This window comes from Sander lucioperca, chromosome 3, assembly GCF_008315115.2.
Source record: "Sander lucioperca isolate FBNREF2018 chromosome 3, SLUC_FBN_1.2, whole genome shotgun sequence".
Taxonomy (NCBI): Eukaryota; Metazoa; Chordata; class Actinopteri; order Perciformes; family Percidae; genus Sander; species Sander lucioperca.
The window spans coordinates 23,616,116-23,633,175 of record NC_050175.1 but is presented as its reverse complement, the minus strand read 5'-3'; the positions used below and the strand labels follow the sequence as shown (position 1 = coordinate 23,633,175).

General features: G+C 38.9%; 1 protein-coding gene across 18 annotated transcripts in view; it reads left to right on the top strand.

The window, feature by feature from the left end:
• The first annotated feature begins 682 nt into the window (after window positions 1-682).
• The window catches only part of tjp1a (tight junction protein 1a), a 118,733-nt gene continuing 102,355 nt past the window's right edge, over window positions 683-17,060 (top strand). For 8 of the 18 annotated variants that reach the window (XM_035999535.1, XM_035999541.1, XM_035999534.1 and 5 more), the window contains exon 1: window positions 684-1,240. In XM_035999535.1, the coding sequence (XP_035855428.1) occupies window positions 1,149-1,240 (92 nt within the window). In that variant the 5' untranslated portion in view covers window positions 684-1,148. Of the gene's footprint in view, window positions 1,241-17,060 lie in introns of all 18 variants that reach the window. The other 10 variants (XM_035999524.1, XM_035999527.1, XM_035999525.1 and 7 more) reach the window with 2 other exon arrangements.

Genomic DNA, 17,060 nt, shown 5'->3' with positions numbered 1-17,060 from the left:
GGTGCAACACATTAATGAAAGTATGATGTCCTAGTTTCAATGTAATCTCTGTTAATATCTTACCATAATTTAAAAAACAGAAAGGTGCTTCTGTGTTATGTTACACATTTTCCAAATTACAAACAGAAATATACATACAATATAAATAATAAAAAAAGAAAACTAGGATAAATGAATACCTAATCTGTGTAATAAGTTGTTTTGTTCTTCAGACTTCAGCGTCCAGTTTTCTATTCATGTCTAGTCTAATCTTTAAGTTTGTAGCCTTAGAATTGGTATTGAATTGTTGATGTTTTCCTTCATCCTAGGCTGTTAAAGCTGTGGTTTCACTACTGCTTTGCTCCTTTCCATCCTCTCTTTATCACATAAGTGTTTTCTAAGAACCCAAACATTGATGTTTTAATTGTGCCTTATGGACCAATCCTGAGAAAAATAACAACCAAAACATCAAAAATTATGCATTTGCCTTCAATTTTACAATACTGAGATTACTCATCAGTAGGTTCCCCCCTCTTAATCCATTACATCGCTGCCTCTCTCTTCTTCCTCCTCGTCTCCTCTTCCTCCTCATCCTCTGGCACCCTCCTGATCTATCTCTCTCTCTCTCTCTCTCTCTCTCTCTCTCTCTCTCTCTCTCTCTCTCTCTCTCTTTCTCTCTCTTTCTCGTTGAACACAGGCGCTCTCTCCTTCCTACCTCGCAGACGTTTGGGTGCCACCGCCGCTGCATCCTATCTCTGAGACTGTTTGTCTCTTTTTTTGACCCTTCTACTCCACAGAGACAAACGGGGTAAAAAGAGGAAAGAAGTGGCCGCTACGGGGCGAACCACAACAATGACCCGGTCCTGACTAAAATTGAATGGATTAGCCAATCTATTCTGAGCGCTAATGAGATTAGAGACATGGGTCGCGGCGGCGTGGTACCTTTCGTTGAGCTCCTCGGGGAACATTTCCCCTGTCAACAGTCCTCCAGACGTGGAAATGCTGTTTTTGATATTGAAGATGCCGCGGGTGCCAGGGGACAATAACAGACCTTTGAATGCACACTCACCTGTGCCGCTTTTGTGGCGCGTGGATTCCTAGAAGTAGAAGTAGAAGTAGTAGTAGCAGCAGCAGCAGTAGTAGTAGTAGTATTAGTAAAGGAGGACAAAATGAAGTACCAGAAATATATCACGGTGATGCAGATGGCCATGGGAGTGACAGCCTCCAACAAAGACTGCCTCCCCACTAAGAGACAGCTGTGGTGAGTAGAGATGAGGAGGAGGCGCGCGTGTGAATGGGAGCGTGCGTGAAAAGAGTGGCAAAGGTAGTGGTGTCTTTTCATGTGAAGAAAATAGCTTTAAAATTAGCCTATTAGCTTGGTTGTCATGAGAAACTCCCCCCTTCCCCGGTGTCTCGTGTGAAGTTGAAGCTGAGCATCTGTTGGCGGAAGTCGGCTACTTCCATGTTTCATTTCATATTCATTCACACAGAGCAGGTATTTAGCCAGGGACGAGAGGTTTGTACACTAGCTTGCTGTGCAGCCGTACACGGTGCTACGTTCGTGCGTATGCGTGCGTGTTGTCCCTGTGTGTTTAGCCTATCTGTGTTTCGCTTGGTGGACTCCTGTTTGTTATGATCCGCTGGTGAGTTTTGCATGCAGCGGTCGGAGAAGCGGACAATACAGAGCAGGTGTATTTACAACAACAGAATAGAACAATGGTGAGCGCCGTCCGATCCAGTCCACTTTGAAATTATTTCAGTTGTTGCACTTGCTCGCACTCCGGTTTTTTCTTCCCCCTTCTCCTTCATTTAGCGATCGTTCATTTGAAGCTTCTGAGTGTACTTTTGTGATGTGTTATCCCAGTACGTCTCTGTTCTCAGATATATTTCTGTGAGCTGATGTAGATTTAAAAAAAAAATGTCGGCGGCTGGTTTCTCCACTCTCATAACTTATTCAGCTGCTTCATGCCGCCTGCATTTAGATCACAGTAATGATGCTAAGTGGTCTACCACTGTTGACTTCTTATGTGTCAGTGTTAATGTATGATTTTTTCCACCTAGTTTAATTCGTATCAAAGTCTGTTATTATTAACCCATCTATTTTTCACCCAGCTGCATCCACCAAACGCACCTGCCCTCTGCTTTTGTAAACCATCAGTTTCTCTTTTCTTATTTTTGCCTTTTTTATTGATTGTACTGCATTGTAAGGATTGTTTTCATTATCAATTAAACTATTGGTTATTTTTAAGATAATCAATAAATCATTTGGTGTATGAAATGGTATAAAATAGCTTTAATAAATAGCCATCACCGGGCTGGTGGGGTTTAAAGTGCCTACCATATGCCAATGTCTACAGTTCGGCTTCGACCAGGGACCTTTGTTGCATGTCATTCCTCATTTCTCTCTCTCCTTATTTCTTATCATCTAATAAAGCATAAAACTCCCCCAAATACTTTAAAATAGCCATCACAAGTTCCCAGAATCCAAGGTGACATCTTCAAAATGTTTGATTTGTCCAACCAACAGACTAAAATCCAAAAGATTTTCCCTTTACAACGATATAGGCTAGGGGCTGAAATCACAAGTTATCACAATACAATATTATATTGATTCTTTGGACAAGGATACAATATGTGTTGATATCACAAAGTCTGCCACAATATGATTGCAATTTGATTTGGTTCAGGGGCATGAGATCGATATATCGATATCAACTCAAAGCAACTAAAATATTATTTAACAATTTTATTACTGAGCTCTTTCCAGACAAAAAAAACAAACTCTTTTTTTTTTTCAATAAAAAGAATAAATATAAAGTGGGAATTTTAAAATATAAGGTGCATCTTAAAGATGATATGTATCGATAGTTTAAATTTGCATCGATGATATTGGATCGTTGATCATTGATCAATCTAGATCGATGTATCGTTACACCCCTGATATAGACCTGATTAATCGATTTGTAGACAGAAAATTAATCGGCAACTGCTTTGATAGACGATTTTTAAAGGTACATTGTGTAGGAATTTCTCCCATCTAGCGGTGAAATTGTATTTTGCATTCAAACGAATAGTGCTCTCTAGCGCCTCGCTTTTTCAAATGCGTGTTGCAACTACGGTAGCCGTTATGTACCAAGAAGGTATGACAACATGTCTTCCAATAGCGCTTCATCAAGTTTTCTTTCGGGTGATGAGGTTCGTTATTACAAACAAACTGCAAACTGCATTGAATCATTAGTGTGAGCATGTGTAAGTAATTTCCCTTGTAATTTAGACTGTAACATTGACTTACCTGTCGAGAAGAAAGCCGGCAACTTCAGCGTCCCTTTGAAAGTCTTTCTCCTTCATTAGCTCTTTCCACCTGGGATGATGTTTACCCTCGTGTTTTGAATTCGCCGGTCATGTTGCCTTTTTAATTCTGGTTCTAGCTTTTCCAATGTGAGGATTTGCTGCTTTTATTTGACTTACGTGATGGATAAAGACAAAACACAGCGTTTGATAGACATTTTTCACCATTTTCTGACATTGTATAAACCAAACAACTAGTTGATTCATTGAGAAATAACTGCCAGATTCTTAAATAATGAAAATAATTGTTAATTGTTGTTAAAATCCTTACATTTGAGAAGCCAGAAGCAGAAAATGACTGTGTATTATTGTCTTGTAAATCTCTTAAAAGATTAGCTGTATCTCAAAATGTCATTATTCTAATTAATGAAATTGATGTCAGTCAACTAACTGATTAATTGACCAATCGTTTTGTACATTTAGTAAATCAGTTGGTTGATATTAGGAAACAAGAGGTTGATATTAATGTCTGTAACCTTATTTGGCTTTTGACAACATGACAGACTGTTATACCAGATGTCCTGTGTTATGATTACACTATAGGTCATATTATGGTTAGTCTGACTCGCCGGATGTTGACTCTGGGTATAAGTAGGGTTGGGTACCTTTCATATCTGAACCAATAGTCCCGATACCGGTACCTGAAATTTGGTTTCCGGTACCCAACGGTACTTTTTTGGTACATTCCCTCTGTAATTACAAAAAAATTATTTCAGTTGTAAAAATAATTCCAAACCTATTTACTTTATTTTAAATAACATTATGTTATTTATTTAGAATATTTTACACTGACAGAAATTAAATAAAAATAAAAATAAAACCCCTCCCTCTCTCCTCCCAAACCCATCCCAACAGCCTATGAAAATTGAATAATTATTAATTTCTTACTCAATGTAACTTTTATTCTTGTATTTGTATATTATTATATTTTAGTATTATTTTCATCATGACTGTTTTTAATTGCTCTTTAATTTTTCATGTAAAGCACTTTGAATTGCCTTGTTGCTGAAAGGTGCTGTAGAAATAAAGTTGCCTTGCCTTACAACCTCAGCCTGACAGTCAGTCCCCAGGGCATAGAAACCACCGTTGTGCCTGCTCGTCTCAGAGGAAGTGTAATGTCAACAGCACCGCAAGTGCTTTCGGCTCGCTATTAATATCATATCACAGTGAAAGGTGTCTGCGTGAAGTTTTGGAAAAACTGTAACCACAATTGAAACCGCTTTATCGGCATTGCCGTGACTCACTGTGACTTCAACAAAATTGCAGAGCCGACGTAGTTTGCTCCGTCCGAACCTCTGCGCGTGTGTGTGTGTCGGACCTCTGATCTCTGTCAATATGCAGAGAGGACAGATAAGCTTGCGCTTACTCTCAGGTACCGAAATTTGGCACTGTTTGATTTTACGTGAACCAATACTCGGTAGTACCAACGTGATTCGGTCCGTACCGGTAAAAGTACAGGGTTCGGTACCCAACCCTAGGTATAAGCCTGCCATTGGCTGGCTATTTCAGTCAGCAATCTCCTCCCATTCCGCTATCTCCGCTAACTATTTTGCAAGGGCACCTTCACTGCATCCAGGGCTTAGCGCCGCCCAAGACAATTGTGATTGTTTTAAGCCAGCGCATTTTTCCCCTATAGTAGAATGATAATGGGTGCTTCCAGACCTTTCTCAAGCGCTGTGTGGTCCGGCTACACGATACTACATTGTGGTAAACTCTGTAAGTCTCTTCCTTTTCCTCACTGATGTTAAGAGCCTCATTAATTAAAAAAAAGGAAAATCCAAAAACATTACACAGCAGAGTAGTGTTCAGTCTAATTATAGGCCCTCAATATTCATACAATGGGCACATTCAGTTCTTCTCCTTCTGTAATCCACATAGATAACATTAAGCACAAGGTATAATCCTTCCAGATTGGCATTACTTCACAGTGAGAAGACAAACACTGGTTTATTGTAATGAATGTCCAAGCTGGTTCCTGTTGAGTTCATCCTATATATAGAAACAAGCCTTAGCAACACATCTGACTGAATCACAAGTCATCACACAGGGGAAAAGGATTGGGTTTCTCCTCTTAGCTCATGACTGCTGTCAAATGTGTTGCAAAGGACACAGTGGTGACTTGGTTTTGACACTTCTCCCTTAAGAGAGGCGCGGCGGTTTGTCTGAGGCCATCACATAATGGTGGGGGAAGGGGCACAGCCATTAAAACAGGATTACTGTATCGCCTCCGACAGCCACTTTAACGAAGGGAAGCTGAACCAACGCGTGCCTGCAGTATAGGTTTCATGGAGTCACCCCATGCATTCACTTGCATGCCATGTCTGTCTTTATTCAGGGTGAAGTCAGAGCCTAGAATCAGTAGGCTTGCATGCACGCAAGTAACTCACTTACTTTGAATACACAGATTGAAGTAATACACAACAATGTAACAAGATTTAAAATTGAAAGATGTTACTAAAAAACCCAAGTTTTATTATCAATTGTTTGATAGTCAAGTTTATATCCAGATGCATGCTAACCTTTGAGCTAATGGGAGTAGCAATATAGTAGATGCATGCTGGAGGGACTTTGTTGGTTTTAGCTCTATCCATTCATCCACCTCTATCCCTCCATTTGTTATAACCGCCTATGCCCAGGAAAACATATTTAGTCCGCCATTGTTAAACATAAACATGCTATTTCTATTCCGTGCACCACTTTGCATCAGGTTCCCTCTTTGACCTTTGTGGCATAAGTACAGAATCCCAACATCAAAAGAAACCAGACTGAGCAGTTTATACCTTAATATATGATAAGATAAGATAAAGTATAATTTACTTTTTACCTCGGGCTGAGCGATACGGAGAAAATCAAATATCACGATATTTTTGACCAAATACCTCGATATCGATACCACAACGATATTGTAGTGTTGACTATTGGTGCTTTCACAAAATATTTACACAATGATTACTGATGATACATAATCATCAGTAATGTGGATATATAATGACTAAGTGAGTAAAGGTAAATAATAGAACAGTTACAACAGTCTGGTAAGTTCAATAAATGACATCACTTTACTGTAATGCAGCCTTTAAAACCAGGAAAAGACAACACTTATGCCATATTACGATATCCAAAATCTAAGACGATATCTAGTCTCATATCACAATATCGATATAATATCGATATATTGCCCAGCTCTACTTTTACTTTACTTTACAACTGGTGGTCCATTGAGTTGAGAGTTGCGATGAAGACATGCTGCAGGAACAAATGTTAATGGTGAAATCTAAGACATAGCACAAGTTTTGACTCCTATAAGTCACAGCAAAGAATACAGAAGCAAGATGATTTATAACTCACTTAGGCACGCTCAGGTAATGTTTTTATAGCAACGTAAAACACAAAGGGAGGCAACATAGTTCTTCCTTAAACCAAAACAAGGAGACACATGAAGACATCACTTATTATAGATGAGGAGGAGGTTGTGCGCCAGATGGTTTTATGATCTTCCAAAAAAACACTTGACCCCCTTGATTAAAAAAATGCTTACTTTGTAGCATTTACACCATACTGCATTCGCCATTTGAATTGGTATAATGTTCCTGAGGCAATACGAGTTACAAATATATTATAAAAAAAACAATAACAATAACCTTGGTAGATTCTTGTGTATTAAGAGAGCCCATTCAAAAAGTGGCTTTCTTACTAAGTCATCTGGAATTCATTCATCAGCATTGTTAATTGAGTTATGCTTGATCCAATTACAAACTCAATGTTAGATTACAAGGTTAAGGTTTTTAGCTGTAATAATATGAGTATTGTTTTATTCTGATTATAGTCAAATAAATAGAGTTTATATGAAGGCACTGAATAACAACAAACAGAAGGCTCTACAGTATATGACTCCATTACTCTGCACAAAAAAATGTTATTAAACGAACCACAGTGGTCTGTAATAACGACAGCCCTGTAATTAGTTTGAGATGATCCATAAATAATAATTAGCCTGATGACGTGTGTTTAAACTGGTCACAGCTCTTCCTAACATGTGGGTGTATTGTCTTGTATTGTGTGCCAGATGTCTACTCTGCTCCCAATGACAGCTACGCCTGGTGTTCTCAGTCCACCTGCTTAATGATGCATAAAGTCAGCATCCCTTCTTCCCCCCAACACACACACACGCATGCAGCAGCCCTTCTGGCCTCTGATTTGCCTGTTCACACGTCCTCCCTCCCAGCTCTTCAGAGGAACATGCACGTTAAACAACTCCTGTCCTACCCCCTTCCACTCTTCCAGTTCCATTCATGGAGGCCATGATGCGTAATCTCACACAAACTGACAGTGCCGCGCATTAGTTACCTCAGCAGGAGCCCAAGTCTAGGGTGGGCCTGTCATGATAATCAGTACTTTTCTGAAAAACACGCTGAAATACTTTTTTCAGTCTTTTTTCTCTCTGTCTCGCTCTCCCTGAAGTCAAAAAGGCTTTTCTTTAATTAAAGTCATGAAATATGATCTTAAACACACAAGTCCTGACTTCATGCCAGTCTTTGAACACACTACTGTTACTCTCCATAGTTCTTTATAGGGTATATGCAAAGGTGCACACAACACGTGTTTGTGTGTTTTTGAATTCACTGTTTCTGTCCATTAGGAACTCGCATGTTCTTATTTTGGCAGAACGCTTGTAATCTCCTCTCAGATGGTTTATGCCACTAAAGGGAACAGATTACACAGGGTTTATTGACTCGTGTTTCACCCCCACCCACTCTCCGAGCTTCCTGTGGGTGTGTGTTTACGTGTTTGTTGGTGTGGGTGTGTGTGAGTGTAGATGGGTTAGGGCCTTTAGTGATAACTTTTCAGGCCCAATATGAATGCTGATAAACGTGAAATTTTACTTTTTGTGCTTCTGCTTTGTTGAATGGCTACTGTTTAATGCAAACAATTATCAGATTACTCAGGTTAATGTATTTGTTACTTTATTTGTACCCGTAGGTACCAGACTAAGTACATACTGAAATAATACAGCATTTCACTCCAGTTTATAATTTTTCCCTTTTATGCCTTCCGCCCCTGAAGACAACATACTTTTTAGATTTGTGCTGTATACAGCTTTATACAATCTGCCTTGCACTGTGTCTGGATTTTTTTTTATAACTGGGCATTCTAAATCTAAAAGGTGAGTCTAATCTGCCAATGTTTATATGACATGCTCATATTCATGTAGCTGTCCAAAGTAATATCAAGCTCCACATAGGGCTACTCATCGAAAAAAGATAGAAAGGATTTTCTTTTTCAAATAAATGTGGCAGAATGGTCAGAGCGGCGGGTATTTTTATGAGTACCTTTGCCATGGCAACGGACTTACTTCCATATAAACATCCTAACTGGCTAACTAGCCAGCTGTCCGCTTATTTGCTGGCTGGCTTGCTGGTTCCACTGTGCTTTCTTGCAACATTGGTTACAGAAAATGAGCCGTACAACGGGCTGGGTCTTAGGGTTAGCTGATCCCCATCGGCTCTCCGGAGAATGTCTCCCGAGCTGCATCAGCCCACTCTGAGAAAAAGAACAACCAAAACAGCTGCTGCAATGCACTTTACATGTACTGATTGAAAATAAAGTCAGGCTAGCATGGTTAGGTTGACAGAAAACAACAACAACAGAAAGGTTGCCAAACACACCGCCGAAGCTTTTGGGGCGCAAATTGCACTTTTCAATGTATGTTCTGCATGTGCCGAGACATAAAGTGTACTTTATCAGACTTGTAACTTCTGTAGAGCGGGGTATTGAACCTTAATACTTGTTGATTACTGACCGAAATGTGACATAAAATCAAGTATTACAACCTGAAAATATGTTTGCTTCTTTGAGCAAATATTTAATGAGTTTAAAGTTTAAATTGTATTTTATTCAGGCATTTTATACTCCTCAAAATATGGTATAAAATGTACATATAAATATTTAGCATTGTTACCAAAACTCAAGTATTGCATTGGAACCGGTATTGAAATATTTGAAATGATATTGACCCATATTCGGTTGATAAGGTGCGTACCAATCTGAACTATCTGTACTTTCCTGTTACTGCTCAGTGCAAATGTGACTGCCCTGCAGCTGTGTCCTCCTTAAGTCTGACTGCAGCTCTTACACACATGTATGTCTGGATTCATGTAATGGTGAGCCTAACTAAGGGTCTGCTGGTAATGGCTGCTTACAGAGCCTTTTGGTGATGGTAACAAAGGCCTATCAGAGAGTCATCGTCTCCAGTCAGAGCCAGACGGCGAGCAGCAATGACTTTTAGAATCTGTGAGTCACACGTTCTCGGCCTCTGGTGACTCCCGACTGTCACGATGGCTCACAGGGGACTGACAAGATGGAATCCATCACTGCTGTCCCACAAATAGAGAAGGACACAGCAGAGGGGATCCACTTTGGTCTGACAGAGAACTCAATCTATTCTCTTTCTTCTTTCCCTCTGCTTGGCAGATTAATATCCGTCAGTCAGTTTTAATATTTTCTAATGTTACTTAATTGAGGCATTTAATCTTTCTTAATATGATGTAATAACATTATACTGCAGTGTAGTAGAGACTGTCTGGAACGCAAAAAGTGGCTGAAATAAGTCTTTGCCCAGTGAAGCACCCTTAGCGATTATCATTTTTTATTTAGTATGTCCTCTATTCCAGTAAGATTTCATATCAACTAACCAATCAAATAATGTATGACTACACAGTGTTGCAAACCATACTACCCATTACATATTACATATTACACCTACATATTACCTACTTAAATTAAGATACAGTACCTAAAAATTTAAGCCCATTAACTGCAAATCACATATTATTGCTGACCATTACTTAAAGGTAGGGTTGGTTATGTTGAAAAGCTAGCAAGATTTGAAAGTAACATCTCCTCGCTCCTTTTTCAGAGCCCATAAGTTATTTATTGCTGTCAGGTTATATAAAACAATAACAAAATGTATACTGGAAATAGTTACCAACCCTGCCTTTAATATTCCAAATTACTTAAGTTTTCCATCTTCCATGTAAGATTAGAGCGATAGCAAAACCATTGCAATGTAGTTTGAAAATAAAACCCCAAATACCATAATAAGCAAACATGGATGTTTTTACATGATAAGATGTACCAGCAAGATGACCATTTTCAAGAAATAGATGGAGCCACACTAACCGCTAATTAAGCTTATTACTACTGTCACCTCTTCCTGTGTTTGTTGATATATCATTTAAGACTTGCTGATCTCCCTGTAAAGGACAGTTATCTGTAAAAATCAAAACATGCTTATGGTTGGTTGGTGGGATGGTGTATGTGGTATACAGTAGGTATGGCAGCATCTCAGGCTACTTTTATCACAACTTGTCTTCACTGCAGACATCTGCTCATACATTGAGATTTAATGTGCCCTGAAGTTGAATTTGTGTTTGTATTGATGTGTGTTATGCACACATGACCTGCCTGTTACCCTCCTCTCCACAGGGGTCAGACAGCACTCGGACATGAGCGTTGTCCTGCCTTGTTTGATACATGTCTATATGCCTAATCTGGTCTGCCCATCTGTCAGGCCTGTCTGGCCATATCAGAGTCTTGATCTTGCCACAGATTTTCAGTCGCATCCTTGTCTGCCCAGGTGACTTTCAAAGAGCTTACAGGCTCCAACTAGTACATAAAAAGCTTTGATATGTTTCCTTGTATTCTTTTCTTTCTCCTTTTGCATATGTTTTCAAGGATGTCATTAGCCAGCCAACGTATGAGTCATTTGTTTCATTCTTCTGTTAGGGAGGGTTTGTGAGGTTATCTTAATAAAGTAGGATGTGTCATGCACCTCTTTTCACCACTTGTCCCCTGATGTAGAAGGGGGCCCGTGAGCAGAATGATGCATGTTCATCGGCTGCCATCACTTCCAGCTGAACAGTCAGGCATTACGAAGCAGTGAGAATGACCTCAGCCATACGCTGACAGTGTCCCTCTGTCTTTTGTCCCTTTGCATTATGGTCTTTCTCCTTTTGCCTTTCGGGCCCCTTTTCTTTCACCTCTGCCTCTTAGCCCCATGCTCCTTCATGCTTATTTCACCTGTCTATTTTAGTTTCTGCTTCTCTGTCTTTTTGCTCCTATTTTTCCCACCTGTGCAATAGTGGCACTTTAGTTAGTGAGTGTTTTTACATGGAATGTAAACCAAATGACTAGCATACTGGTAGGGAAAGCTTGTTTGAAAAGGTCTGAGAATATAAATGGAAGAGGAAAAGTCAGTGGAGCTATTTTGGATGCACCACTGTCTATCGATAAACTGGAAGATATGAACAAAGGCAAATCCCAGGATCAAAAGCCATCCCGTCAGAGCTCTGTTTAACATTTTGGTCAGACCACAGTCCATTGTTATTAGATGTGATGTAAAAGCAGTTGAAGAGAAAAACATTGTAAGGCACTCTTCTCTATTTAGAGCCACCTGGGCAGAGGAGGACAGGAAATCTGTGATGGCATCATGTCTCTGGTATGTATTTGGGTGACTGGGAGCATTGCTGCTTAGGTAGAAGTGTCAGGATGAGGATGAGACACACCTGCTTTTTTCCCTGTAGCCCTCACTGAGCGGAACCAATTGTTCAGCAAAGTGCTCTCCATCTAAAAATCTGTCATAACATAATACCTCTGTGGTAACAGGAGGATGTACTACCCTGGTAACCCCCCAACCCCTTTAACACCCATGGAGCAGGCTAGTTAAACTGGTGTTTACAAGCTTATAAAAAATATGTCACTGGTTTACATTAAAATATATTCTCAAATGTTAAATATAACCGACCATTCTGTAGATGACTGATGACGTGTAAATCTGTTTGGGCACAATTTTATATACACTATAGAGTATAGAACAGGAAATAGCAACACGAAGGTAAATAAGTGACCTGGAACATTGTATTTTGACAAAATAATCCTATCTCAAGGTCCTTCTATATGAAAAACACCTTAATATGAGGCTTTACAGTAATGTTAATCTGAAGTATATGCTGTAAGGGATTGATTTACAGTGACAGCTCAGTATTATGTTCTTTGTTCTTTGTTTTTAATATGTGTTGGTAATATAATATACTATACATTTTTTATATATATAGTATTTTCAAAATCTCTTATCACAACACTATGTCACATTATTGTTGTGTTGTGGCAGATTATGCAATGAACCGTAACCACTTCATATACACTATATATATTCTTTTGCCTTATATGACAACTGGGCAAACTCCAACTGCTGATGAAGTTCATGTGATATGACTGAAACCTCCAGAACAGCTATTAAATGGATGCAGTGTTGAGATTCTTTGGTCAACTGCTGTTTCAAAATCCCAAAATGAACTTTGATAATCTTTTGATGATGATCTTATAGTGTGATGTTAGGCTGTATTGCTGCAACAAAAGCCTTTTTTGTATTCATTAATATTTTTTGATAAATGTAGTCATTTGTAATTATGCTTTAACAATATTATAACTGAAGAACACACTTTTTTCTGCTGATTCCTTAATCTATGAATTAACTAATAATTATTCTATAATTAGTCTCTAACATTTACACATTGCTGGGATGAGGTAATCTAAAGCTTTGCTAATGACCTCTTAAATTCAGGGCTGGAGGGAGATTCTCTATTTTGGGCTGAAGTCTCATGTAATATTCATAAACTTCACCTCTCACTGCAGTCAGTGCCTAATGGTTCTTGTTATTTCTTTATTTTTGTGCTGTAAGATGCCGGCATTGCCTGTTGTTTGCACTGAAGGGGTCCCTTTGTGTACGCATTGTGAGTGCACTCCAGCCTGTTTGTGAGTTTCTCCATATTTCTCCAGAGGCAGTGAAAAGTGAAACTAACTTCTGTCTGCACAGACAGAACGACTGTGACTAATCCACTGGCTTGCATGGCTCAATATATCTTCCTAAAATCTTGCAGCATCACTGATGAAAAATCATTCATAGGCTAGCAGCAAATGAGCAGTCATGCTTCTGCTCCTTCTTGTGTCCTGTATAGTTTTAATATTTGTACCCTGATGTTCATACTGCTCAACAAATGAACAAAATGCAGTGTTTCTGTCTTAACAAGTCAAAAATAGCACTATGGACATCTGCTAAAAGTAAATACACTTGTTTACAGTGCAGCTTTGCTTTTTTCAAAGTCATTCAGAATCACATGATTCTGGAAAATGTTTATTGCATTCAAATTACAAAGTGCACTTCAAATTATATTACATTTTTACTCGTCGTCAGAAACTTTCATAGCAAAATATACAGTGTAAAGGAAGCACTGTATCCAATCCTTGAGCCCAATCGTCCATGTTTCATTGTCTCTCTTTCCTCCTGTTTCTCTTAAGTGATGTTATCTATTAGTGGAGGATTAGTGAGTAAGCTACAGGTTGTAAAGTGCCCTCCTTGAGTCACACGGATACAATCCATGTCAGCTCTCCTCATTCTTAGAAACAGTGTTAAAACCCACATAGCTTCATAAGCTGTTGCTGGATGTGTGAATGGAATCCCCTTGTAAAAGCAACACTGGGATTACAGTGACAGAAATTCAGTGTTTGTGTGGAGTTAGTAAATACACACGTGCGTGGACATTGTGCACATAACACAGTAGTGGACAGGGATTGAATGGCACTAATTACATATTAGGAACTATTAAGTACTCTTGGACTGTAACTGAGAGTAGTCAGCATTATTGGAACCATATGTAACTATAAGCATTAAGGGCCTTGAACATACAGCACGTTGGGAATAAACGGCAAGAAAATGACCAAATGATTCATATGTTTTGGAAAAGCCCTGCATTTGAGAGGAGCCAATCTGATGTCAGTCATGCCTATTATAGCAAGTAGATGTGTCAGTGGACGGTGGACAGATTAGCCCAGAACCAGTGCCAGCACCTCGCACCTTTGTGGACTTCTAAGCATCTATTTAGAAGAACATGTGTTATCCTTTTACTGCTAACTTGGTCTGAAGTGCCAATATCCGAGTTTGACTTAACCAAAGAGCACCGGCTGCTGCCAGACGTAAACAGTAAGGTGATCTGCCTTCATTGTTACGTTGCCATGTTGGCTGTTGCGATTGGATGAATCTGTTTTTATCATGGGCTTTTATCCAGTCTTCTCCTTACCCAGAGAGACTGACAAGCTGTCAGTCAGTAGGTTTATCTTGACAAAAAATAGTCCATCCTCTCTTTCAGCAGCTTGCTATGTGAGTGCACTGCTGGTCTGGCTATAGGGCTGCAACTAATGATTATTTGTATTAATCTTTAGATTATTTTCACATTTGACTGATTAATCATTTACTCTATAAAATGTCAGTAAATTGTGAAACATGCTCGTTGCCATTTCCCAGCAATGACACTCAAACAATTAAAGATGTTTGATTTAAAATAATGTAAAAGAGAGAAAAGCATAAAATAAAAGAAGTTGACACAGGTCTGGAAATGTTTGGATTTTTTGCTTGAAAAGTAATCTCAAAAATGATTTGATTATTAAAATAGTTTATGCTTAATTTTCTGTGAATTGACTAATGTATTTATCGGCTGATCGTTTTAACTCCAGTTGGCTACATTGACTTTGTTGTAGATTGCAGAAGCTAATTATGCACAATACACTCAACATACAGTATATAACAGTTTTTGTCTGCTAGCCCTAGTAGTCGTTAATCCACATGTATGTAGGGTTATAAACTTCCATCTCAAAACATTCCCCTTTTTAAATAACTTTGGTCCACTCCATTCTTTGCATTTTATTTAGGGCTGTCAATCGATTAAAACAATTAATCTAATTAATTACATACTCTGTGATTAATTAATCGAAATTAATTGCATACATAATTTTTGGCCGGTGCCTTAACCGATACTTTTTAAGAAAGTAAAAGAAAAAGAAAAAGAAGGGTACTAAACAACAGTCGGCAACATTAAAGAACGGCTTGTTTATTGCTAAGGCCATAAGGTCAAAATTAAATGATTTAATAATATAGTAATAACTATAACAATAACTTATTTTACTAGTAAATTGCTGTTGAATGAGAAAAACAACCACCAGATGGGAAAAGGGCCTTTAACAACAACTTTGAATGCACCACAAGGCTGTAGGTTACCAGTTTCATTGAACGCACCGTCTGTGTTTTTCAGACAATGGCAGCTGCACCTTGTTACATCCCGGTGTTGAATCCTCTACAGTAAAATACAGTCATACTTTACACCGTTTAGTGTTAGCTGTCAGCATTTTAACCATGGTTAATCCAGCTACTAGCTAGCGGTAGGCTAACGTTAGCTGCTGCACGTGCAGCGATGTTTCTGTTGCCTGTAACGTCCGTTTCAGAGCATCCGAGAGAAGCGCAGACATATCAGTGGCACCGAAATGAGGCGCCGAAATCCGCGTTGCTATTCGATCTGGTAGATACAGGTATTGAAGGCACCTGTGCCGTATTAGCACCGGATTTCGGTACCCAACCCTATTCAGGAAGAAGATTTTTATAAGTAAATGTTCCAATTAATGATCCAGGCAGCACATTCTCGTCTCCCGCCTTCATTTTACAGTCGAATGGTGGCTAGAACGGCTCTGGGTCAAAGTTCAATATCGAATGGATTAATCTGCGTTATTTTTATTCTATTATTTTGACAGCCCTAATTTTATTTTATTTTATTTTATTTTTTATTTTAGGCATGAGGTTGAAAATTGTCAGAATTACAGTGAGTGGTTTTTCCTTAGCAGTTCACCTTAAGTTAACTTGGAAATTCCCTTCCTTTGCAGCCATGCATGTAAGAAGCAAAGCAGCTTTGTTGTGGCTTAATAATAGAAGACAAGTGGATGCTCCATACCTATTCTCCATCTGCAAGCTTCCCGCTGACATTCAGCCCAATTATTCACACATGCTGGAATGCAAGTACAGCCAACAGGAAAGGATGTCCTTTAAAATGTAAAGACAGCAAGATGAAAGTTATGTCACTTAAATCCTCCAGGCATCTTTATGTTTTCCCTCAGATATGCAGCAGTGCCTGCTAGCAGTGTGGACTGTTCTTCGGAGAAAATGTGGTCATTGTGAATCATGTGTTATTTAATGGTTGTGGTTACATCAAGTTGTTGAGCCCACAGCTATACAACATAAGAAACATTGAAGAGTTTAAGCCATGCACAGATGTCTCAGATGTGTTTGTACTATCAATTAAACTTCGATTAAAATGTAACAGGTGCATGCAGGTGACACACAGTACATTTAAATGCACTTACATCTTCATTAACTGATTCTTTGGGCACAAAAAAGCTGTAAAGACTACCCAGACATAATATCACCTTATGACAAACGTGTTCGCAACCAGTTACCTATTAAAACGTCCAGCAGATTCAGAGCAACATTAGCATTCATTTGAAGTCAGACCACATGGCCTATTAACTATTAAGGCAAATATCTGGCTCTTAAGCATTTACTTACAATGTTCAGCAGCTAAGAACAGCTTCCTGCTGCTGCTGCTGGAAACAACACTGATGCAGCTTTAAATATCCTGATTATTGTCAACTTTCTGCAGTAACCTGAGTTCAGTAAGGGATTGGGTAAAGGATTAATATTGCCCATATTATGAAAAAATCACTTTTTCTGGGATTTGGGGTGTTAGTTTGTGTCTCTGGTGCTTCCACACGCATACAAACCTGGAAAAAAAAACATCCATGCTGTTTTGAGTGAGATACGGGTTTCTGAATGTGTCCTGCCTTCAGTCTCCGGG